This window comes from Benincasa hispida, chromosome 4, assembly GCF_009727055.1.
Source record: "Benincasa hispida cultivar B227 chromosome 4, ASM972705v1, whole genome shotgun sequence".
NCBI classification, from domain to species: Eukaryota; Viridiplantae; Streptophyta; class Magnoliopsida; order Cucurbitales; family Cucurbitaceae; genus Benincasa; species Benincasa hispida.
In genome coordinates, this window is record NC_052352.1 from 25,943,605 (window position 1) to 25,967,228 (window position 23,624).

Sequence of the window (23,624 nt, forward strand, 5' to 3'; positions counted from 1 at the left end):
AATATATATTAACATCATAAATTATTTGTTAAAATTATTATAAGTCTTTTAAAAAATATTAATTAATTAACTAATAATAAAATAAGTTAATTTTTTCAATTAAATAGACTTGTACACTTGTACTTCTAGTTTTAATATATAATTATAGTTATTTTTTAAAATTAAGAACATTGTTTGATTATTTAAAATCAATTAATTTATACCGACTTCTTTTGTATATATATAAGACTTATAATTGACATTAAACAATTGGCTAGTTGACTCTTTAATTAACGAAACGAAAAAAAATAGATATTTAAATTAGTTACCAATGTTTTTTTTTAATAAAAATTGATAATATAAATATGCAATATAAAAAAATTAATTGATAATAAATATATTAAACTAGGAGGGTAAGTGGGTAAATTTAACTAAATTTTAATGGCTTAAAATTAATTTAATAACTTACTGTAATAAAAATAAATTAACAAATAAGAATTAATTATTGGAATTAATTTTGATTAATTGTATACTTTATAATGGTATAAAATATAACACATTCTCAAACATCCCATTCCTATTCCCACGCAAAATCAAACACAGTCATATTTGATTTTTGACATCTTATTCCCAAGTATACTTTGTTCCCATAAAACCTTGGTTTGATTTTCTATTTCTGTTCTTTAAAAATGTAACTATCTTGAATGATAAGATTGTTAGAAATATTTTCAATTATAATAAAATACTATTGTTTATCAGCGATATATACTAACATCGAACAATGATAGACATTTAGTCTATTCATGTTTATGATTGATAGACAATACATTTTGCTATATTTGTAAATATTCTAATTCATTTTGCTATGTTTAAAAACAATTATTTTTAAAATAAAGTCTATAAAACCTCAATTCCATATTTGAGTTTTTTTTTTATTATCCACTTTTGATCATTATTTAAAAAAACCAATTCAATATTTGAAAAAATAAAAAATTATATTTTAAAAACTTATTTGTTATTTTTGAAAATTTTTAAAAATTCAACTATCGTACTTAAAATTCAAATTATTGTAAGAAATCTGGAGAAAATATGCTTCATTTTCAAAACCAAAAAACCAAAAACAAATTAACTACCAAGCATGACCATAATTTAAAAGTAATTTGAACATACATATTAGATATAAAATTAAAAAAAAAATCAAGAACTTATTCATATTTTTAAAATTAAAAATCTATCTATCAAACATAAAATTCAAAATTAAAAAAAAAATTACTAGACATTTTTAAAGTTTAATGATGAAATAACCAAAAGCCAAATTATAATTCAGAATAAAATTGAAAAAAATACCCCTAAACTATAATCTCAAACTTAAAAAATTTTAATTTAACCAAGAAAATTTGAAATAGTTAAATTCATTAATGGAAAAGTTAGTGTATAAAGAAAGGAAGAACGAACATAAAGAATATCTAATATATAATAATAATATATTTTTTTCCCCATCATTCAAAAAGGAAAAAAAAAGTGATCTATAAATACAAAAAGGAAAAGAAGGGAAGATTCTCAGGCGAAGGAAGGCAAGCAATGGAGGTCTAAAGCTGGCTGACTCTATCCCTACCTCCCCGATAAAGCAATTTCACCAATTTCACTTCAATTCTTCAAACGCCGTCGTTTCTGCACTCCTCCGATTTCCTCTCCGCTCCCTCCCATCGGCGTTGCCTCAGTCCGGTGAGGTCTCCGTTTCCTGCAGCAATTCGCTTTTTCTTTCTTTTCTTTTCCAATTCGGTAAATGCTTTGTGTAATTTTTGTATCTTTCAATGTAGAAAGCTACTTAGAAATGGTTTTTTGTTTCCATCGTCTTGGGTTTAGGGTTTGAATTGATGATTATTTTGGTCGGATCATTTTAATTTATTAGAGGATCAGTCAACGTTGTGGAGTTAGGGGTTTTGATCCGTGTAATTTGGGAAACTCAATTCGTAATTTTTGTATTTCGTTTGAAATAATGGTTGGAGTTGTGCATTTAGTCTTTGTTTGGTTCCGTATGATTCTGAGAAACTTAGGGAAATTCTGAGAGTACGGTACATAAGGGAGTTGTGCATTTATCTTTCCTTTTTATGATAGTCGTGTTAAACCTCTTAATTTTGGTTGTAAAAGAACCTTAGAGGTATTTCATTAACGACTCGAGTAATGTTACTTTCAGAAACGCCATATTGCTTGAGAAAGTAAGGGGTCTTTCATATCGGCTACGCGATTTCTTTCCTTCATTTCTCATTCTCTTTTTCTTTTCTTTTTGTTGTGGTGGTCGTGGTTTGGAAGGGGATTTATCTTTGAAAAAAACAGAATCGTATTTGCATGATGTCGTGGGGTGGAACTGTTATTAACTTATCGCATGCAAGTCTTTATTTGATCTTCCATTTGTTGTAGGCATGTTAAACTTTATTTGGAAGTCACGATACTAGTTGTGTATGATATGTCTAAAGAATTTAGTTACTAGTTGATCGAATGCAAGATCTGCTTTCACCAGTACGATATTTCATATTTGTAAATATAAACTATGGCTAAATTTCTGGAGGTTATTTACTTCTTTAATATGATTTTTGGTATATTTTTTTTCTCTAGATTGGCAGCTTTGTGGATTGACAGAGTTGCATCAAAGGGCTGCAGCAACATCACTTTAAGTTATCTGTAACTGTAAGTGATAGATCTTTCTTCTTCTTCTTCTTCTTCTCTTTTCTTTCCTTTTCTTTTCTTTTCTTCTTCTTTTTTTTTTNTTTTTTTTTTTTTTCTGGGTCTTTCGTTTTGTCTCGACTTTATGTGTTCTGAATTGGTTAGGTGAAATGCTTTGTTCATTTCTTATTAATCTCTGAAATTTGGCTTTTCTATATAAATTAGTTAAAGAATGCTCTTATTGTTTGATTTGAACTATTACTCAGATTGATACTATTTTTAAAAAATGAAAACCTAGTGATGCTAGTTCAAGTTATAAATATAAAACGTCTTGTTCCATTCTTTTGTTGTTTTTCCCATGGCAGGTTTAAATAATGTTTGAGCTAAATTCAGCAACCTTGTATTCCTTTTTGGGGGATGATATGGTTTTCACTTGCTTAAAATTGTAGAAGGGAAATGTAAAATAATGCTTGATAAAATAGTCTACGTTTTTCTGTTTCCTGCCAGCATATATAAATGGTATGTCAGAATTTATTGCTGTATAATTTTTTTCTCGTTTGGCAGATAAAAATTTGTTTCTCTTCTCCATCTCTTTGTGCTGTCCGCCAAATTGGTTTTCTGCTTATGTCTTCGACCTGACTGATATCAAATTGATGTCAAATCCGTGAATAGTTACGAATCAGAAGTGACACGTAGTGGGATAAACGCGGCAGCCTTGTTTTAGAGTTCTATGCTTTCTTTTCCTTCATTGTGTTACTGGACTTAGATGGACGTTCCCTCAGTGGAACTAAATCGTGAAAGTGAAGGAGACTCTTATCCTTTATTAATGGCACGGCCAGAAAATTCTAACAGCAGCGAGCATATCATTGACATAACTGGTACTGGTGATTCTGCCCCCTCTGGTTTGCCTCATGGTAGGAGTTCAAATGGCTTAAATTCATTGCAGCCTGAAGATAGACCTTCAAGTAGTACACGAGTTCCCTTGTCTCAACCTTCAATTTCTTCTACTGGATCAAATTCTAGAAATTCCTCATTCATAAGAAGAGGAGATGCACGACGTCGTAGAAGTCCATTAAATTCTGGCCTATGGATATCTATTGAATTACTACTCACTATGAGCCAAATTATTGCAGCTATTATTGTCTTATCATTGTCAAAGAATGAAAAACCTCGTGCCCCTTTGTTTGCATGGATCGTGGGATATGCATCTGGATGTGGTGCCACCCTTCCTCTTCTCTATTGGCGTTATCGACACCGCAATCAGGCTTCAGAACAAGATTCTCTTCAGTCCAGCCAGAATTCTTCTCGCATTAATGTTCCTGCTGGGCCATTCTCTCTTTCAGTTTCAAGGGCATCAGAAGGCGAAGAACTTCAGCATCCTGCCCCATCTCCTAGAGGCAGTCAAGGGTCAGGAGTACTATCAGCAAGGTGTGGTTTTTTATGCTTGTACCGCTATACTTTAATAATTGGCCATGCTTGGTTGATAACTCAATTTTTTAGATCATGAAAGTTGAATTGGGAGAGAGAGAGAAACACATCCATGTAATAATTCTGGAAAATCGTGTACAAGAGCTCTTCTTGCACTTTTGTCTTCTTTATATTTCCTTACTTCAATTTTCAAATTATGCACGAGATCCCGATTCCCCTGCATTATTACATGTCTGTAGATCAATCATCAGAGCCGTTCATCTAACCTCATAAGGGTTTGAAAATCTCATTAGGCAGGTGGTCATTTTGACTGAATCACACATTCATCATTACACCTCGAGTCTATTCCTTCCTCTTGAACATAGAGACTAAACGTATGCCAGAACTGCCATGGCCTTGACCTTGATTAACACCAAATGCCTCTATGTTCAAGGGTGTGGCAGTCTCTTGCTTACTGTAGTCGCTCAATTCCTTGTTTTTTTTTTCTTGGTGCTTTGTTTTCCCTTCTCTCGATGTTCAGCTATAATTGCCCTTACATTCAGGACTTGTGGTAATTTTTCCTGCAGATTAAAAGTATTGGTTGAATATTTTAAGATGGGCCTGGATTGCTTCTTTGCTGTTTGGTTTGTAGTTGGTAACGTTTGGATCTTTGGAGGGCATTCATCCGCCTCTGAGGCTCCTAACTTGTACAGGTTTGTGCTCTTACACCATTTGTATTTGTAGATGCACAGTAGCATTTCTAGAATGGGTTTTATTAATTTCTTTCTCTTTCTTTTCAGGCTATGTATAGTGTTTCTTACCTTCAGCTGTATTGGTTATGCCATGCCCTTCATTCTGTGTGTAACCATCTGCTGTTGCCTACCTTGTATAATTTCCATCCTTGGCTTTAGAGAGGACTTGACGCAGACCCGAGGAGCCACATCAGAATCTATTAATGCATTACCAACTTATAAGTTTAAGCTGAAGAAAAGTAGATGTGGGGATGATAGAGAAAACAACTCTGGGGCTGGTGAAGGGGGAGGGGTTGTGGCTGCTGGAACTGAAAAGGAGCGAGTGATTTCTGGAGAAGATGCTGTAAGTACTATACATTCTGTTCTATTCAATACTAATTTTGTCATAGTTTTTATCAGTATCTGTTTCTTTGTTGTCACTTGATAATCAGTTTGTATTCTATTTTTTATTTTTGGATAATCATAACCATTCACCATTTGGCTTTCAATTTCTAAATTTGGAAAGCAATTTTGAAATTTTAGGGAAAGTTTCTATTTATTTATTTTATATTTTTAGCGTTTAACAAAAATTGTTTTTCGTTGTTTTGTCGGGGCTTTTGCCGTCTTCTTAATAATACTCTTTGTTTCTTATTACAAAAAAAAAGTTTTTCAGAATCTCACGTTTTCTCACTCCAACCTACCATTTCTCTGCCTTTTCTCTCCTCATTCTAGAATATTTCCCTCTCCCTTATCATTTCTCTATACAGTTCTTCCCTTCCTCGCTTTAACTTACCATTTCCCTCTTCAACGTCTCGCTAAAATACTTGTCATAGGTTTTTTTCTCCCCCTCAAACCTATCTTTCTCACCCTGTTTTCTTTTTCACATTTCTTTCTCCAAGATTTTTCCCTCTATAACCTTTTCTCTCCCATCTAAGAAGACTAACTTCTATTTTATTTTATTTTATTTATTTTTTTTTAAAAGAAAGGATGTTCGTATTTCGCTTTCTTGTTTTTCAAAATCAACGGACCCTGCTCGATGACCATTTGGTTCTTAAAAATCAAGCCTTTAAACACTGTTCGTTTCTATGTTTTGTTCTCTATATTTTACGAATGTTATCAAAATTCAAGCCAAAATTTGAAAACTAATACAAAGAAAATGTCTAAGAACTTGTTTTTATTTTCGGAATTGTGAAAAAACAATCGCAATCTTAAAAAGATAAAAACTAAATACCAAATGGTTATCAAATAATAGTTAAATTATGCAAAAACCTAAACTGGCTGGAAGGGTTATGGCCTGAGATCTCTATGAATCTGCTTGAAGTGAAGTATTACTTGAAATTATATGATGAAAGTTCGTTGCGATGAAACTTATATAGGTCACTTTTATCAAAGAAGAGATTTATCGATTACCTGCCTGGTTAATACTTTTCGATTTCATGAATGGTTCCATGAATGTTTCAATGAGAGCCTAGTAGTTTTTGTTGCATTCATTCTCGTAGCATTTATTAAATACGAAAATAAAACTAAATCTAATTGTTCTGAAAATTGTGTGCAGGTCTGTTGCATCTGCCTCGCAAAATATGCTAACAATGACGAACTGAGAGAGTTGCCGTGTTCACACTTTTTCCACAAGGACTGTGTAGATAAATGGTTGAAGATCAATGCACTGTGCCCCCTTTGCAAAACCGAGGTCGGTGAGAGTCTTATCAGCTCTCTTGAGGGGACAAACAGACAACAACAGGGTGATTAGCGAGGGGAGTGGCTAGAATACATTGTGCCGGGTTTTACACAAGTTCCCTGGGTGGGTTCTGCAGGAATTTGAAATTTCACTGATGGAAATGTAGTATGTGCAAGCTCATCCTTTCTCGAGCCGTTCGACCTTATTTTTGGATTCTTATGCGGCATTCGTTAGAGCCTTGAACAAGTTCCTCTTGTAGCAAATCCATCCATTGTCAATATAGGCAGGGTTATATGGTGCATGCTGGATGTTCTGAACGAGGAGAGTTCGTTCTGCGACTGCTTGTTTCAACAGGAAGTGAAGTGAAAATTGCAAATGTTGCAAGGTTTATACTTGTATAATCACCACTCCTTGCTCTTGTTTTACCCTCTTCAATTTTGTGGTATAATGGCTATTGGTAATGAATAATGAGTAGAGTATACTGTGCAAGTCTAGTATAATATATATATGTTTGCAAGTTCACCCATTCCCTTTTTTGCTCTGAAGAACGCCATAAATTTTGCCACTAAAAAGGCAAAAGGGCCAAGGAAGCAACACATTTATGCAATTCCTATATCTCAAAATGGTACTCAACATTTGAAGAGCTTTATCAATTCAATAATCAAATTTGTTGATAATTTAAATTGTTTTTGCTAAAATGCTAGTAGAGCTATATTGATGTTTGTGTCATATACAGACATTCCACAAAGTTCAATATTAATAAACTTGTGAGAAAGGTAAATTACAAACGCTAAACTTACCTATCTCTGTTCAAGGCCATATAATGTTATTCTTTGGGACTGTACTGTAGGCCACAGTTCGTATAAACAGAATTTCCAACTCGATGCATTCTTGAAAAGCAGAATAATTTCTTGAAGATCGACGATAATTTGAATATCATAACGTGATGCATTTGCATATCTGATCCCGGTGCGTATAGCATGAAATCTCATGGCCTTTCAAGGTGGAAGGAACCTGAGACCGTGGACACCTCTCAAACTTTATAAAAAACTTGAACGGAAGGCTGTCTGGTCTGAGAATAAGAATGGCAGATATCTTCCATTCACATATCAATCAACTTGGCTGTTCCATTGCTACATGTAGCTAGAAATCAATCATCCACACGGTCCGAGCACCAAATTTCAACCCATCCACGAGTGAACAACCATAAAACGCATTTTGCTGAGTTTGCTCAATACCTGAATTCACCAAACATTTTTCTCAACGAACAAGTCTTTTATGTCGTTAATTGAGCAAACATATAGAAACATTGAAACAAAATAAAGATGATATCATGTATCATCAAAGAACTCTAAGCCTAAAATAGTTTCTCAAGGGAAGTATATCCAACACCACAAATGAACTATCCTAAACTCTGAATCCAAAGGGCCTGCATGCTAGAACCTCAAAATCTAGAGTCAAGTAGCAGCTAAATATAAAATCCTCCCAAAACAAACCGGGAAAATAATCAAGGGCAGTGAAAAGATCAGAAACAAAATAAAATGAAGTGTGGTAGACGGTTTGTGTTTATATCTCACAGAGATCCTAAGAAGAAAAAATATCATCACTTCTAGCAGTTACTACAGCACGTCTGCTTTTTAAAGAAAAAGTTGCATAGTTTCATACCTTTATCTCCCACTCAAACTAATGCTCACCTAAACATAACTTACTTGGATCTTAGATATCATCTTCGACCCCCGTAGCCACTAATTTCCATAACAGCCGACTACGTAGATGACTTTTCCAAGATCCAAAGAAGTCGCATAAAAAAGGAGCAATTTCATATCTTTATCTCCTAATGCTCAATAAACATAGCTTAATTGGATCTTAGTTATCATCTTCGACCCTCGTAGCCACTAATGTCCATAACAGCAAAGTACATAGTGAGATGTCATCTCCAAGACCCGAAGAAGAGGCTGAGGTCCAAACTAAAATTACCCCCCAACAAAATTTTCTGCCTGCATTTTCTGAATTGTGTCTTAGAAAGAAGATACGAGATGGAGGAAGCAAGGTGTAAAATTTATCTGATCTTAAGTAATGGATTATGGAGGTTCATGACAAAATCAAAATATCATAATGAAATCTTAATACCTGGAAAAGCAGGCAAAATATCAAGGAAAAGGTCCCTCAATGCTGCTCTTCGCGTTTTCTGATGCTGGTGCATGAGATGAGAATGTGGTCAACTGCTCCATCAGTACACACATTAGCCATTCACCAGCACTTTATGTATTTCAATCAATTGCCCCATGCTATAGAAACCATGATCCATAACCCATGAAAATTCTTCTTTAGAACTCCAATAATTGAAATCGTGCCATTAGTTTTTCACCATCCTGTCATAAGTCATAATCCAATGCCTATTTTTTTGGCACCACAGCCTTCAACAATCTATTGTACATTTCCATAGAGGGACTAAGTCCATTCCCTAGAGTTTGACCCCTGGTAAAGAGAGCAGTAGATATATTACCATCCTGACAAATATCATTAGTGTTTGAACCATAAATAGAAAGATCAGGAGACAATCTCTGCTTGTACATATCCTGAAGCAGTCGTTCAATCAAATTGTCATCACACTTCCTTAATAAGGCACGTAGAAGAATACTGTAAGTTTTTCTGTCAAGCAACAATCCAGCATTTTGGAGATCCTCAAATATCTGGTATGCAGTGCTTATAAATCCACTTCTGCAAAGCTTGTCAAGGAGAATATTGAAAGTGACACTTGAGGGAGCAGGACCATTACATACCATGTATTCCAATAATTTCAAGCATTCTGAGTATCTTCCCATAGTAGACAAATATTGAACCAAACAGGTCAAGCTTATTACATCTGGCTCAACACCTCTAAATTCCATACAATGCAAGACCCTGCGAATTAGAACTAAATTCCCAAGTTTACATGCTGCAGAGAGAACTGTATTGAATGAAATCACATCAGGGCCGCTCTCAAGCCACTCGAAGCATTCTAATAGCTTCAATGCATGTTCAAGTTTATGATCTCTACAAAAGCCCCTTAAAACTGTGTTATATGACACAGTAGTTGGAGCAATACCTCCTTCTTTCATACTTTTCAACAGAGAAAGTGCTTCTCTTGATCTAGTATTTTGACACAAGCAATGTAAGTATATATTGTACACAACAACGTCAACTGTACAGTTTCTCGAGAACACATTGCACAATAACTCATAAGCAATGTCTGACTTTCCTACTTTCATTATACCTCCAGCCAAAGCAGTATACGTATATGCATCAGGAGAGAAACCTCTGTGATGAATCACCTGCAAAATCTCAGCAGCATCATATGCTTTATCGTGAAGGCAAAGAGCACGGATAATTATATTGTAAGTTACCAAGTCTGGATCACATCCCTCCCCTTCCATGAGTTTCAAGAAATAAAATGCTTCACCAATCCTTCCATCATCACAAAGAAACTTAATAATGACCGTGTAAGTAATGACATTGGGCTTACATCCATCACTTCTCATTTGATCTAAACAACAATAAAGATGTACCCACAAACGTTCCCTTCCAAATCCATAAAGCAAAGCAGTATATGAACATACATTATGAGTCATGCCTTTCTTTTTCATCATATAAAAAAACTGCAAAGCTATAAAACTCTTGCCACACTTACATAAAGCCCAAAGAACAGGATTAAATACATATGCTTGAAAATTAAAACTTTTGGATAGAATTGCAGCACACAAGCTGAATGCCTCTTCCAACATCCCGGCTTTACAAAGCATACAAACAAACATGGCTAAAGTAGGTTCAGTTGGCAAATGATTTAACCTCAACATGAGCTTGAATATCCAAATAGAATGAACTAAACTACCTGATTTCATCGAAATTTTAAGCAATTTGGATAAGGATGTAAAGGATGGATTTATCCCACTCTTGCTCATCTCTTCTGCAAAAAAATATGCATCTCTAAGATAACCCAACGACATAAGTCCATTAAGGAGTATGTTGAAAGTCGTTTTATTTGGGGTTGGCCCAAACCTCTTCATTCCTATATACACTTGAACCAATGGTTCCAACAGAACATTTCCAGAACTCAAATATCTATGAAACAAAGCGTTGAAATCATACACAGAGGGCTTCCCAGCAACATTTCTCATAAAATTCAAAGTCTCAAGAGCTTCAGCAAGATCACCAGAAGCCGCATAGTTCTGCATTCGAGACTGCAACTCCAGGTAATTCCAGTTGTGGGTATTGCTCTCTTCGATGATATTCAAACTGCTGAGAGCACAGGACGAAAAATAATTCATCAATAAGCAAACATTCCGGCGAAGTTGGTGTGGGTGATTAATTGCGGCAATTTTACCAAAACGCATGGCAGGTTGAACTGGGAGTAATTGAGCTTCGAACTCCAATGGCGGCAAGGAGAGGACGAACAAATGCAGAGGCGAAGCATTCGCGTTTTAGGGGCAGAAGCCCTCTGCTTAATCAAAATGCTCTAAATTTAAGCTAAAAAATCACAGTTGTGTTTGCGGTTCGGCTTTAAAACCTGAAACCGAACCGTCGAGATAGTGAGAACCAACCCGTCTTTGAGGATTTTGGAAGGATATCTGGTCTGCGGTTCGAAGGAGAGGAAGAAGATGAAAAATCCGGCGAACGCAGAGGCTGAACTGAAGAAGGAGAGACTGACGGTGCAATCGGCGGCGGGGAAGGGAGGAGAGAGAGAGAGAGAGAGCTATTTTAAGGGGGAAAAAGTCCAATGGGACATGGGTTTTTTTTTCACTCCAAATTTTCAATTCATGAATTGGATTAATTGAATGCTTTTTTTTAATAATTCCATGAAACTCTTCAAATTTTATGTGCTAGCAAATTGCAAAAGGAAAAAAAAAAATCTTATAAATAGAAAAATCCAAAAATATTTATAAATATTTTTTATATTTAAAAGGACCCTAAAAAAAGTAGGGGAAGAAGGGGAAAACATCTTTCTAGTCTTTAAGATCCGTTGGTTAACTATTTTGTTTTTGGAAAAGTAAGCCTATAAACACTATTTCCACCTCCGAATTTCTTTTTTTGTTACCTACATTTTATCCATAGTTAAAAAAATCCAACCAAAAAATAGTTTTCAAAAAGTTGTTTTTGTTTTTGAAATTTGGTTAAGAATCTAACTATTGTACTTAAGAAAAATGCACATCATTGTAAGAAATGTGGATAGAGCAATTTAATTTTCAAAACAAAAACAATAAACCAAATGGCCAAACTGGACCTAAGTTTTTAGGTTTCAAAATATTATACTTTTAGTTTTTAGATTACAAAACAATACAATTTGATTTCAATTTTACACTCTCAGATGCCAATTGAGTTATGTTCGGTTTGACCTTAATTTATCTGTCAATTTCAAGATTTACACTTCCAATTTTATTTTTTTCACTAAATACCTACCTTTCAATTTTCATCACTATTAAAATTCCATTTCATAATTATTTTAAAATAATTAATTGATATTGGCACCACTTAAAACAAAAATTTGAAGCTAAAAGTGTAAATCTTAAAACTTAAAGACTTAAATTAAATCCAAACTCGAAACTTGAATACTAAAAATTCATTATTTTGAAATATAAGGATTAAACAGAAACTAAAACCAAAATTTAGAGAAACAAGATTTTTTTCCCAAAAAAAAGAGCAAAAACATGTCTTTTAGGCCAATTAAATAAAAGTTGTTTTTTTTTTTTTTAATTAATTTGAGGATAATTGTTTAAAATAATAAAACTATTTAAAATATTTTTAAGTAGAGCAAAATGTCATCATCTATTTGTATGATAAACTGTAATTGACTTCTATCACTGATAGATGTCTATAAATCGCAATTGACTTCTATACTGATACGAATAGATGACTTCTATCTGTGATATGGATAGATGTCAATTACGGAATAAAAATTTCACTATATTTATAAACTTGTGGATTTTTTTTCTCTCTCTCTAAAACAACCCTTAATTTGAGCCATATTTTCCCCCAAAATTAGATGAAAACCATCCTACAAACTTTAACTCATATGGATGACCCGAGGACGTGCTGACACAGAGAGAGAGGAAGCAAGAAAGAGAACAGAGAAAGAGAGCGCAAGGCTGAAGTAGCAATGGCGCTTCTCAATTCCTCTCTATCTGTTTCTACTCCCACCAACGCTTCTCCTCCCAATCTACCCTTCTTCAGGTTCCATCTCTTTCATTTTTAACTATCTCACACTCACTAATTGAATTGCCTCTTATCCACTGAAAACTTATTCCCAACTTATTCTCTAACTCGCAGAAACCGACCCAGAAACTTGCCTTGTCGGAAAAGAATTGAAATGTACAAGAAGTTCAATCTCTGTTCAACTTCAATCTCAAAACCCACCTCAGAAAATGGATTTTGCAGGAGAGATTTGTTGCTGTTTGGGCTTTCTTCTTCATTTGTTCTGTCATTTCCATCTTCAGGTCAGTTTTTCTTGCTGTGGGTTGCTTATTTTTCTGCTTCTTCTTTGTTAAAAAACGGCTGCTTAGGTGAATTTTTGTGATGGAATAGCTTGAGCTATGAGATGATGGAGGTTACCCTTTATTTTCAGATTCTCTCGCGGAGGAAGAGTTGAAAGCTGCCACAATGGTCGATGAAATAAATGCTTATTCTTATACTTATCCGGTGGAATTGTCGTCTTCTAACTTTGCCTTCAAATGGTAGAGATTTCTGTTTGAACTTTTAACTGTGTTCTCAGGCTACGGCTCATCCTTACAACAAATTTTTGGTAAACTTAAAGTGAAATGACAGATTGTGGTTCTGAATGTTCTATTTTGACCCTACAAAAATCTATATCTTGGCAATGTGACCTGAATCTTAGATTTCATTTCATTTTCAAAATTTTGGAAATCTTTCATGGATAAAATGTTGCAGCAGAAGTTGTTTGATGGTTGAGTTGAAGCATCAACTGAGTAGGTGTTTTCGATGTCTAGAAAAAGATATTTCAGCCAGTCAAAAACAGGTTTCTTTAAGTTTTTTCACTTGGAATGAGGCTTAGAAGTGCAAGCCTAAACCAAACATAAGATCCCGTTCGAAATGACTTTTTAAGTGCTTGAGAAAACCTCTTAACAAGTGCAAAAACATGTTTTTAATCACTTGAAAAGTCATGTCAAACAACTCAATTCTTTTTCATTTCTGAACATGTGATCTAAATTTGAAAGAGTTTGCATTGCATATAGTGTGTAATCTATGAAGGATGAAATTTAAGTTCACTAGCAATATGAAGTCATTTTGATAATTAATGAAGACTCTAAATTTAGTTGGAAAACAGTTTCTATCTTTTTCATTGTTGAGTGCTTCTGGCCTTTCAGTTTCACTTTTCCTTGTACTATTGAACTTCTTTTTTGACATTTGCTTACGTTTTTTTTTCTCCCCATCATTGTTTCATGTCATTAAATTGTATGTTACAAACTCTTCTTATCTTTTCAAGGGTGGAATCAAGAAAACCAGAACGCTATTCTTCTGCTGCTCCGTTGTCTCGTAAGTTTAACTTACATTCCAATAGACCAACAACCTACAAATGAAACATATTTTCTTCCTTGAGCAGCTTGGAATGTCATCCAACCGCTAGAAATTTGTTTCCCACAATGAAAAGAATGAGAAAACGTGCTGTTTGGTTTCATTTTTTTTAGTAATGCTGAATTTATCAAAGAAAATGTTATCATTCATTAGTAGCTCTACATTTTAAAAGGAGTTCCAATGCACTATGCTCACTTTCCGAGTGAATTATTAGCAAAATGGATCGTGGGATGCAGAATTTCTTCATATTAACTTCATTTTGTTTGCACGTCATAGCTGATGCTCGATTGAGGATTGTCTCTGAGCGAGTTGATTTCATTGACAACCTTATCATTTCGGTTACGGTAAATTCTTATTCAATTTGTTAACAATTATTCTATTTTCTCTTTTTAGGTTGATAGTTTTTATCATTTTTTTTGGTTTCAGATAGGCCCTCCAAATTCCATGTATATAAAATCAAAGGACAAGAGTACTTGGGCAGCAAAAGATGTTGCAGACTCTGTTTTATCCGATAAATCTGCACTGGTAATAGTTTGCTTATTTTTTACCCGTAAATATTTTGACCAATCTACTTTTCACGATAACTTTCCTTCAGCTTATTTGAAGCAATCTTATGTTTTTTCCAAGATAAAACAATTCACTAAATGGAAGTAACATGACATGAAGCCTGAGAAGTAGGTTTATGTAGTCATGTCAAAATGCCTGGAACAAGGCTGAATTTCTCTTTTCAATCAGTTTGTTGGAATTCATATCCTAAATGGTAAATTCTAACTCGAGTCCTTTGTTTATCTTGCAGCGGGTTACTTCAAGTCAGCGCCTGGCGGAGAGTTCAGTTCTTGATACTCATTCAAGCAATGTAAGTAACTAAGAAGTCGTATTGTATACATCTATAGGGCGTTTCTAATTGTCTTCTCACTCTCACAGATTGATGGTGAGCCATACTGGTATTATGAGTACCTTGTTCGAAAGTCGCCAACAAAAATTGTATGTCTCGACTTTCTGATCACCATATTCCCCCTCAGTAGAGGACATTACAATATTTGATTTTTGAGGAATCTAATGAATCCTGCAGGTCGGGGAATCCAACATTTACAGGCATTATGTCGCATCAACAGCAGAACGAGATGGTAAATTCTTGATTTTTAGTCTGCAGTGTGTCAAACAAGTTATAAATGAGTAGAACTTGCTATAGCATTTTACAATCTCCTTTTTGATAACTAGGGCATCAGAAGTTTTTTCCTTAAATAATGCTTATAACCAAGTTTGATTCAAGACCTATGAAGGTATTTCTAGACATTCTAAACACTTATATCAAAGGGAAGAGATAAAACTATTGCGATTGGAAAAGAAAAGAAGAAAATGTGTTAAATCTCTGAATTGGTGATTTTATGTTGGCTCATCCAAACTTCAGTGAGTGGCTGGAAAATTTGTTCAAGTTTTTGGTTTTGTTGCGACTGACGAAAGAACAAGAACTTGTTTGTTTGCATAAATGTAGGTTTTTAGTTTCATGAACTGAGGCTACTAATAATGCTTCAATTGCAGGCTTTCTGTATTCTATCAATGCTTCAACCCTCGGTGCGCAATGGAACAAAGTAAACTCTCTCTTTCTGGAACTTAATTATGTCACTTATGTAAAACGAGTGCCTAGTTACTGATAAAATGTCTCTTTCCGGGCAGATGGGACCTTTTCTGCAGAAAACCGTAGAGTCTTTTAGACTTCTTCCTCCTACCGAAGACTATGTTCCTCCATACAAGGATCCATGGAGATTTTGGTGACATTTTGTACATCCTCACACTTCCTTTTCAGGCATTTTTGTATCATATTCTTTTGTCATGTGGGTTTACAAATGAGTTCTAGTTCACTTTTGAGATCGAGGCATAGTGGCGAGAGGTTTTTCTGGGTCAACTTCCATGAGAAGATGGGAGAAAGTAGATCTCTGTCTTATTTATGTTCAAAATTTCTCTCTATGATCAAACTAAATTGTGGATTTGATCACCATCTTCAAGTCCAAAATCCTTGAATAGCATAAAACTACGAAAAATGGTGACAAAAAAATCAACAATTTTTTACTTAAAAATCAAGTTTGCTGGTTTATTCTATTGGATAACTCTTTGGCAAACCTTGTGTTTCCGGTAGTAGAATTGTAAGACCGTTGGTAAGTTCAGTGTTTCAGTGATGTAGAATCTTAACATCTTGATTATTTGTCATAATAGATAATTAGAATTTTAATAGGATTTGAATAAGTGAATATCAAACAACCTTAGAACATCAGTATAGAATTAAGACTGTTCACTAAGCATTGTTTTATGAACGACCAGAAAAACAGAACTTTTGCTAAATTACCTCAACTGTTTAGTGTTTCTTTTTGATTTTTTTTTTGGTAATGCTTCCATCCCCTGCCATCGTCTCTTTTCATCCATTTGTTAACATTATTTCTTATTCTCCATGGCTGCTCAAAGAACAAAGGCAAAATCGCGATGGATGAATATCTAAAAAAGTGACTTTTAGTTATCATTGGTTTGAGGGGAGGATGGTTTAAAATGTAACTAAAAATTTGAATTTTTCTGAATCTATTTCTTTTAAGTAGAATTCAAAATCAAAATGATTAATAATCAAAGTTCAAATTCTGATGGGGTGGCTTGAAAGTTAAAAACATTTTGAATGTGAGGAAGGGATGGTCAAATGAAGGTGGCACACAGAGTCCAACGTATCTCTTCTCAATCTGAGCTCCATTGTTATGGTCAAATGAAGACCAGATCCAAGGAGACTGACTGCAATGACTTGAGACATACCCCCAATGATTAAAAAGCCTTTTTTGCTAATGGGGAGACTATCTAATAACTTTTCGAAGACTTTTTGAACATTTGAAAATTCAGTCCAAATAAACTCTTACAAGAATTTATAAACTTGGGGTGAAATTACTTAAGTTAAAATATCCACTTCCAAGTTCCAAGTGAGATACTCTTGATATGGATTCTTTCTTTACACCTATCATTTAAGACATGAGAAATTTGTACGGATGACCCAAAAATTGGGTCAATGTCGAATGACCGAATTTTTAAAAAAAATGTTGAATGACCATTTGCTGTCAAATTCAAGTGAAATTACCAAAATACACTCGTGCGCGCATGGAAAAGTATCTCGCTCCTTGCCCTCTCTCTCCCTCTATCTCCATTTCTCTCTTTCTCGCTTTCTCTCGGTCACGGTCTCACCTCTCTCTCTTTCTTTAGTTTTATCAACTTTATTTTTGCTGAAGTCGGTTAGAGAAAAGTCTCAAGCATCATCGATAGAACAAAAATAAAGAATAAAAGATTTTAGTCGAGTTAGTCTGTTGGAGAAGAAGAGGAAGTAAAAAGGAAAAGACAAAAAGAAAAAAAGACCGAAGGTCATGCTATAGAAGAAGAAAAGAGTAAGAGATAAATCTAAAAGAAAAATTTATAACTTCACTCATCTATGACATCAGTAGATCATTTGACATTTTTTTTTTTTTTTTTTTTTTTTTTTAAAAAAAAAATTTGGAGTAATTTATCATTTTAAGCTCAATTTTGGGGCATCCATACAAATATTCCTTTTAAGGCATTCAATCCATAAGATCCTTCGAGAGACCAATAAAGAGGGCTATTCAAACTGCAGTAATTCAATGTGTTCAGGAGGTCGAGTTCTTTAGCGATGCATTCCCCAAATTAGAAGAGAAGTCATAAACAAGAACCTGAAAATTTAACAGCTTATCTAGTGCAATATATGGAGACAAACTATAATTATAAATTACTGAGGAGAAAAAAGAAAAAAAAGGTTTCGCCAATTGTTTTGGCAATTGTCACGATGTAATTAAGGCCTCTTACAATTCACAAACTGACACATTATCAACATTATATCGGACCACAATCCAGATCTTCCGACTGAAAAGTACATAATATGCATGGGATTGCCTAACAGGAGGTATGAAAGAATACGAAGGGCTACTAATAGACAACAAAAAAAAAGTAAGTTTTCTTTTTCCCTCTTCATTTTTCCAATTACATTTCTCTCTTCGACGACTATGCCACAAAAAATAGGAAAACCATGAGGAAGAATATTAGTACAAAGAAAATTTTGATCATCAACCACCTATTTGATGATATACTGCTTAGATACTTGAGCAAAGCTCCCTGTGCTCCCTCCACATTTGCCAGAGTATCGTCCATGTTCTCATCGATCCTGCGACAAACGACTGGAATTAACTTTTGAATCGTAAGCTATTTGGAGGAGACTTGGAGAATATGAAAAATGCATTTAAGATAGGCTACAGTATGTTCTAAAACCAATCATTTGCGTTTCAACCAGATATTTTGTAGATACAAGATCGGTGTGAAGTTGTGTGGGGTACTAAATTAGAAAGAAACTAGAGAAATCTTGAGAATATCAAATATGTTCAGTCTCATAGTAATAATTGTTCTTTTGGCATACAAGTCTATTTGAGAGTTTCTTGCAACTCCATTAGCTATGAGAGATATTCCCTCTTCCTCTCTTTGCCTTATCCATCTTCCAAATATCGAAAAAACAAAGGATAACAATGGAGACATCCAACCACTAGAAAGTTTGGCAAATGGTGTAGTGAAACTGATCAGACGTTGTCTTCTACACACTATCTTAACCAGCCTTTCTCCAAAAGCATCCACGTTGAAGTAACAAAAGTAAGGTGGATAAGACAATAAAGTACTCCCTTTCCCTAGCACAAACCTTACCAAAACCTTTATGTTTTCTTCTCTATACACGAGTATCCTAAAAATTCATAGCCTGTTCAAAAAAAGAAAAAAGGGGGAAAAGAAAAAAATAGTAAAAGAGGTACACAAGTACCTACACACCTAAGGCCCACTTATATAACCTGTAAGTTTAACTTTCTTACAGCCAAAATAGGCCTGAAACGGTTATGCCTACCAGCTATTTGACAAATTGCCCAAATTATGACCCATAAGTTGGGTGCTTGCCATTGCTCACGTTACATATTCTATTCCAACCAGCTGTTAGCGTGCACGCCTATTGTCCAGCCTGAGCAGACCTTGATCTTTTCTCCTATTGTCCAGCCTGAGCATACCTTGATCTTTTCTTTCTTCCTAATCTCTGTAGTAATTAACAATTATTGTACCTTTTCAATCCATCGCAATTTGAGCAACTTTATATAAGCTCCCATGCCATAGTAGTGGATTGATGTCTTCCCTCTCTTTTGTAATTTTCATCAATCAAATTTAAAGTTTCAGTTTCAGTTTTAAGATGGAAATACCTACATGTACTTTCCAGTTTCCAGATCCATCGGTTATTCTGATGCATCATACCAGCAGATTACCAAATCATTCATCAGAAATATACAACTAATAAAGCCTCACCTCTTCTGCTCCAGTTTTAACAATCATAAAGAAAAATGAACAATAAGTAGCAAGAATATCCAAAATTTTCATCCTATTTCTCCACATCAAAATATATAAGTAACCATATTCTTTTCACGAGCTTGTTCCTCCCATTTATTACTAAGCACAAGAAGTGTAATATCTTTGCCAGGCTACTCTCGTCTGTCTATTTTATTGAATTTTTTAAAATAGATTTTTTTTTTTCTTTTACAGAAATCAATAATTTAGGTTGGAGAACTTGTTTACTCCTCTTTTTAGGCTTGGGGATTCACAATTCCTCGTCCCTAAAGCCTACAGATTTTTCTTTCTTTGAGTCCTCTGTCAATGATATCTCTCTTTGTTCGAGTATTCTTTCAATGACATCTCTCGTTTCTTATAAAAGAAAAACACACACACGCATATACACAACAAAAATGGAAAATTTAAACCATAGCAAGTTAATAACCAAAGTGAAATCTCACAAGCCAATTTTCTAATAGAGGCATGCTTGGGGAAAACCCCTTAGAAAAATCATCATCAGATGGAACCAAGTTTCACAATCACGATGGTTGTCGAATCATACGTTTCTGAAAAAATATATGGTAAATAAACCCAATACATCTGGAAGCTATGACAGGTTAACTACTTATCCAGTTTTAATGAAGGCTATATTTAGACCAATTCAATTTTGTGTAGCACATTAAACTCTTTAAGGTTCAAGATCAACCTGAATGTAATGGACATACTGAAACCATATACCTTTCATGCTTTGTTTGTAACAGAAAAGTAATTATATTATCAGCAATTCTGAAATAGGTGCATAAGGGTAGAACCTGATAGCAATCTCTCCTTGTTCAGAAACCAGAGTTGCCAGCTGGTTGAAGATATTGCTCAATTCATGAATGGTGGATTCAACATTTTGAAGAGCTTCAGCTCTGCTCTGCATGTAAGTATCTTGTAATGGAACCATTTGTTGCTGTTGCTGCTGCTGCTGCAACAACGGTTGAGCATCCCCATCCACCTGCTTCCTGTAAATTTACAAGCAACATGATTTTCATTTCACCACATGATAATCATTTAATTAACTTTGACAGGATCACAGGAAAGTAGATACAGCAAGACCAAATAAAAGGATCAAAAGCAAAGAAGCAATATAGCACAACAAATTTTTTTAAATATAGGAGCTCATGGTGCACTTTCATTATAAACAAGGCAGCAAACGACTCTTCCCAGTAAAACCTCAACCCCCAATGTCTCCCACATAACAAACAAAACCTACGGGTCCCACACAAACACATGAATTACCCACACGGCTACTCCTGTCTTCACATGCATTCATACACTAGTAATTTGGAGTCTATCATAAAGTTCATGAACCAATTCAGTGGAGATGTATCTTTTGTTCATGTTTGTAACTACAAGTTGGGGATGGCGCATTTGCAAACACCAAAAACCACATATTATATTTTAAAAATATCCCACTATCATCTAATACATGCCAACCAAGAAGATGCCTCACATAAATAAGAAAGTGTGAATATATCAGCAAGAAAATTTTAAAAATTCTCACCCGGTAGATGTTTTGGAAAAAGATGTAGATGCCTTGGCCCATGGAGGAGGGGGTGCGCTTGGGGCACCAGCAGCTGATCTGGATGCTAATGGGCGCTGGCGAACAAAAGGATTTGTAGATTCCTTTGAAGCAGCAGAAGAAAATAGTTGTCTTCTGTTCTCATGAACCTTCAAATTCTTCATTAAACCAACAAATAGTGTAAGTTTTCTTTTTTGGAAAAAAAAAAAGCTGAAAAATGTCGTCACTGAGATGGATAAAAGCAAATTCAAGAAAAGAAAAGTGCAGTGAAACATTTGGGCTTACTTCTGTTCGCATGGTCAGAACTTCTTTAAATTCTTTTGTGGTGCTCATCAGTCGATTCTTAAGATCATCTACCACAGTGGTTGAATGACTAGTAGTATCACTGGATATGTTTCCATTTTCATTTCTAGAGTTGCAGAGAAGCTGAAGATCTACAACGGCAGAGTTCAATGTTGTAATGTCCTGCTTAATAAGAGCAGTTAGCTCCTGAATTTCCATTGTTGGGTCATCAAAAACTGAAGTCCTCTTTGCCACTGGAAATGATGATGTGAATATCAAAATTCAATCAGAAAATTTGGAACTTTTCATTGCAATGCTTCATGCAATATCTTTAAGAAAATTTATTTTCATAGGCAACATTAGACATTCTCCTCCCCCACATGCATGAAGCTCATTAACGTAACTAACAACAAAACCAACCCACATAAAATAGAGAAATGTTTCTTCCCTAGTTCTCTCTTGCATTTTGCAGACGAAATAAAATCAACTGCCTAAAATTTTAAGATCTCAATAAGATATGACTTACAAAAGGAATAAACCACCGAAGCTGTTTTTCCAGATTAAAAAATATCTTTGGATAAATAAATGGAATCTTAAGGAAAATGTTCAGTACCTGCTTAGATCGTAGTAACCACCCCATATGTTACCTACTTCTACATCTAACCATGTGATAATGTATACTGAAATCTCCCAATTTTGTTTTTCTGAATAAGGTCCTCAAATTAATGGAATTCAACAATAAATTTCTCAAACTCAAAAACTAAGGAATTGAACTAATGATTAATATGCCAGGCTTAAATTATCATATTTTATGAAAATTAAAAAACAAGACTGTGCGGATGCACTGCAGATTACATTCAACTCAACTACTTACATTTTGCCAACTTTGAGAGTTTCTGAGACGTCTGGTGTATCCCTAATCCAATCTTGGAAGCCCTTTTATTAAATTCAGACTGTAGAGCCACAGCAGAGCGCTGCTCTTCTGATTTTGAAACAGCACTTGGTCCAGTTGTTCCCGTGCCAGATGAGAAAGACTTTTTGAGCCTCTCTGTTATGTTCTGGAATTCCAGCGTCCGATCTCTAAACGAATGAGCTGTTTTGACAGCCATCTTCAACGCGGTAAAGCTCTACAACATCATGAAAAACATTTACATCAATGGACTTCGATTCTCAAACAAGACCATTATCGTCTTAAGCTCCTATAGAACTAAAAAAAAAAAAAAAAAAAAAAAAAAAACTCATCTAGCCCAGTATATTTTCCGTCACCATAAACTTTTCTTGATTTCCACAATATCATAATCCATATTGGTTGAATTCAGATCGCGTCTTTTAATAGACATAGAGCATTCACATTCATATACAAATAAAAACAATAACAATAATAATTCGAAGAAACTGAATTCAAAACGAAACATTCTTATTCCAATCAGTCTAGAAAAATGTCGGTGCACAGCAATCCGAGTATTCAAGCCACGATTAACGCCAAGAAATACCAGGACGCCGTCAACTACACGTATCTAAACCAAACAATTCTTTCTCACACCTAAATTTGCGAAGACACAACGAAAAAACCCAGTGATACGAACAACGAAATTACCTCCTGCACAGACGCGAGATCCGAATCCCTCGAGCCTCAAAGAGAAAATCTAGCGACAAAATGCTAAATGGTAGAATGCGCCAAATTCCGAGAGGATGGGAAGTAAAACCCTAGATCTGGATCGAAATCGCCATTCACCCCCAATCGGCCAGAAACGCGTTGAATAATCCCGGCGACGAAGTTAGCCGAACATATAAGAAACGAATTTCCGATCAAAACGAGCAAGAAATCGATTGAATTTGGATCACGAATGAAATTGAAGGCGAAAGGGAATGAAATTGGGGGAAAGAAAGAACAAATATGGCGGTAACGGACCGAGTTAAGTAAGTTGAGAAGAGGCGCTGAACAGGAAAATTGGAGGAAATTACCGGCTACTGATCAAATCGATATACTGATTTTCCAGAACGATTAAATACTAAAAAAGAATGTCCCCCACCCCCCCAATAAAAATAAAAATCAATATCAATAAAAAAAAATTTAGTGTAGGAAAATTTTATTAGGAGTTAGGTTAGAAGTAACTAATTGTTGTAATTTTGGGATTATAGTTAAAAAAGTATGGAAATTTTGTTTGTTACACATTTAATTATGCGTGTTTACGACTTGTTGATGGTCACTTGACCTTTGGTGAATTTGTGTCGTTCATTGACGTGGTGTTTGTCGCTGTGATGCTTAAATTTAGATTTCAACAATTAAGAGAGAAACCTTTTAAAAAGGAAAGTGAATTATCTTATGTGAAGAAATATTGATTTATTTTTAGGGTTTTTGTAA

The 23,624-nt window shown here is 34.6% G+C and overlaps 4 protein-coding genes across 7 annotated transcripts; 2 read left to right on the forward strand and 2 right to left on the reverse strand.

Moving 5' to 3' along the window:
* The first annotated feature begins 1,497 nt into the window (after positions 1-1,497).
* LOC120075208 (E3 ubiquitin-protein ligase At1g63170) lies at positions 1,498-6,985 on the forward strand. Its single transcript, XM_039028417.1, has 6 exons — positions 1,498-1,704; positions 2,596-2,667; positions 3,208-4,071; positions 4,638-4,763; positions 4,851-5,145; positions 6,337-6,985. The coding sequence occupies exons 3-6, from the start codon at positions 3,410-3,412 to the stop codon at positions 6,529-6,531; spliced, it is 1,278 nt and encodes a 425-aa protein (XP_038884345.1). The 5' UTR covers positions 1,498-1,704; positions 2,596-2,667; positions 3,208-3,409; the 3' UTR covers positions 6,532-6,985.
* An 87-nt stretch (positions 6,986-7,072) lies between these two features.
* LOC120075207 (pentatricopeptide repeat-containing protein At3g53700, chloroplastic-like) lies at positions 7,073-11,247 on the reverse strand. 4 transcript variants are annotated; one of them, XM_039028416.1, is made up of 3 exons: positions 10,823-11,246; positions 8,590-10,734; positions 7,073-7,697 (listed from the first exon to the last, which is right to left on the reverse strand). In XM_039028416.1, the coding sequence occupies exon 2, from the start codon at positions 10,671-10,673 to the stop codon at positions 8,856-8,858; it is 1,818 nt and encodes a 605-aa protein (XP_038884344.1). In that variant the 5' UTR covers positions 10,674-10,734; positions 10,823-11,246; the 3' UTR covers positions 7,073-7,697; positions 8,590-8,855. The 4 variants fall into 4 exon arrangements, with proteins under 4 accessions (XP_038884344.1, XP_038884343.1, XP_038884341.1 ...); XM_039028415.1 differs by having other exon boundaries at positions 8,590-10,737; XM_039028413.1 differs by having other exon boundaries at positions 8,590-11,247.
* Positions 11,248-12,475: 1,228 nt separating this feature from the next.
* Positions 12,476-16,133, forward strand: LOC120075050 (psbP domain-containing protein 5, chloroplastic). The gene is made up of 11 exons (XM_039028200.1): positions 12,476-12,666; positions 12,763-12,929; positions 13,058-13,166; positions 13,937-13,986; positions 14,302-14,369; positions 14,452-14,550; positions 14,822-14,881; positions 14,950-15,009; positions 15,098-15,152; positions 15,568-15,617; positions 15,703-16,133. Exons 1-11 carry the CDS (start codon positions 12,593-12,595, stop codon positions 15,799-15,801), a joined length of 891 nt encoding a protein of 296 aa, XP_038884128.1. The 5' UTR covers positions 12,476-12,592; the 3' UTR covers positions 15,802-16,133.
* Positions 16,134-17,768: 1,635 nt separating this feature from the next.
* On the reverse strand, positions 17,769-23,262 carry LOC120075910 (syntaxin-32). Its single transcript, XM_039029653.1, has 6 exons — positions 22,857-23,262; positions 22,134-22,386; positions 21,263-21,513; positions 20,960-21,135; positions 20,223-20,417; positions 17,769-18,223 (listed from the first exon to the last, which is right to left on the reverse strand). The coding sequence occupies exons 2-6, from the start codon at positions 22,366-22,368 to the stop codon at positions 18,064-18,066; spliced, it is 1,017 nt and encodes a 338-aa protein (XP_038885581.1). The 5' UTR covers positions 22,369-22,386; positions 22,857-23,262; the 3' UTR covers positions 17,769-18,063.
* Positions 23,263-23,624: the final 362 nt, after the last annotated feature.

Excerpts from the sequence above, each read along its gene's own strand:
- LOC120075208 (XM_039028417.1), top strand. The coding sequence starts at position 3,410 with ATGGACGTTCCCTCAGTGGAACTAAATCGTGAAAGTGAAGGAGACTCT. Across the intron at positions 4,072-4,637 it reads TCAGGAGTACTATCAGCAAG|ATTAAAAGTATTGGTTGAAT; the intron begins GTGTGGTTTTTT and ends TTTTTCCTGCAG. Across the intron at positions 4,764-4,850 it reads GAGGCTCCTAACTTGTACAG|GCTATGTATAGTGTTTCTTA; the intron begins GTTTGTGCTCTT and ends CTTTCTTTTCAG.
- LOC120075207 (XM_039028413.1), bottom strand. The coding sequence starts at position 10,832 with ATGCGTTTTGGTAAAATTGCCGCAATTAATCACCCACACCAACTTCGC.
- LOC120075050 (XM_039028200.1), top strand. The coding sequence starts at position 12,593 with ATGGCGCTTCTCAATTCCTCTCTATCTGTTTCTACTCCCACCAACGCT. Across the intron at positions 12,667-12,762 it reads CCCAATCTACCCTTCTTCAG|AAACCGACCCAGAAACTTGC; the intron begins GTTCCATCTCTT and ends TCTAACTCGCAG. Across the intron at positions 12,930-13,057 it reads TCTGTCATTTCCATCTTCAG|ATTCTCTCGCGGAGGAAGAG; the intron begins GTCAGTTTTTCT and ends CTTTATTTTCAG.
- LOC120075910 (XM_039029653.1), bottom strand. The coding sequence starts at position 22,368 with ATGGCTGTCAAAACAGCTCATTCGTTTAGAGATCGGACGCTGGAATTC. Across the intron at positions 21,514-22,133 it reads ACTCTCAAAGTTGGCAAAAT|TGGCAAAGAGGACTTCAGTT; the intron begins GTAAGTAGTTGA and ends CATCATTTCCAG. Across the intron at positions 21,136-21,262 it reads TTCTGACCATGCGAACAGAA|AATTTGAAGGTTCATGAGAA; the intron begins GTAAGCCCAAAT and ends GGTTTAATGAAG.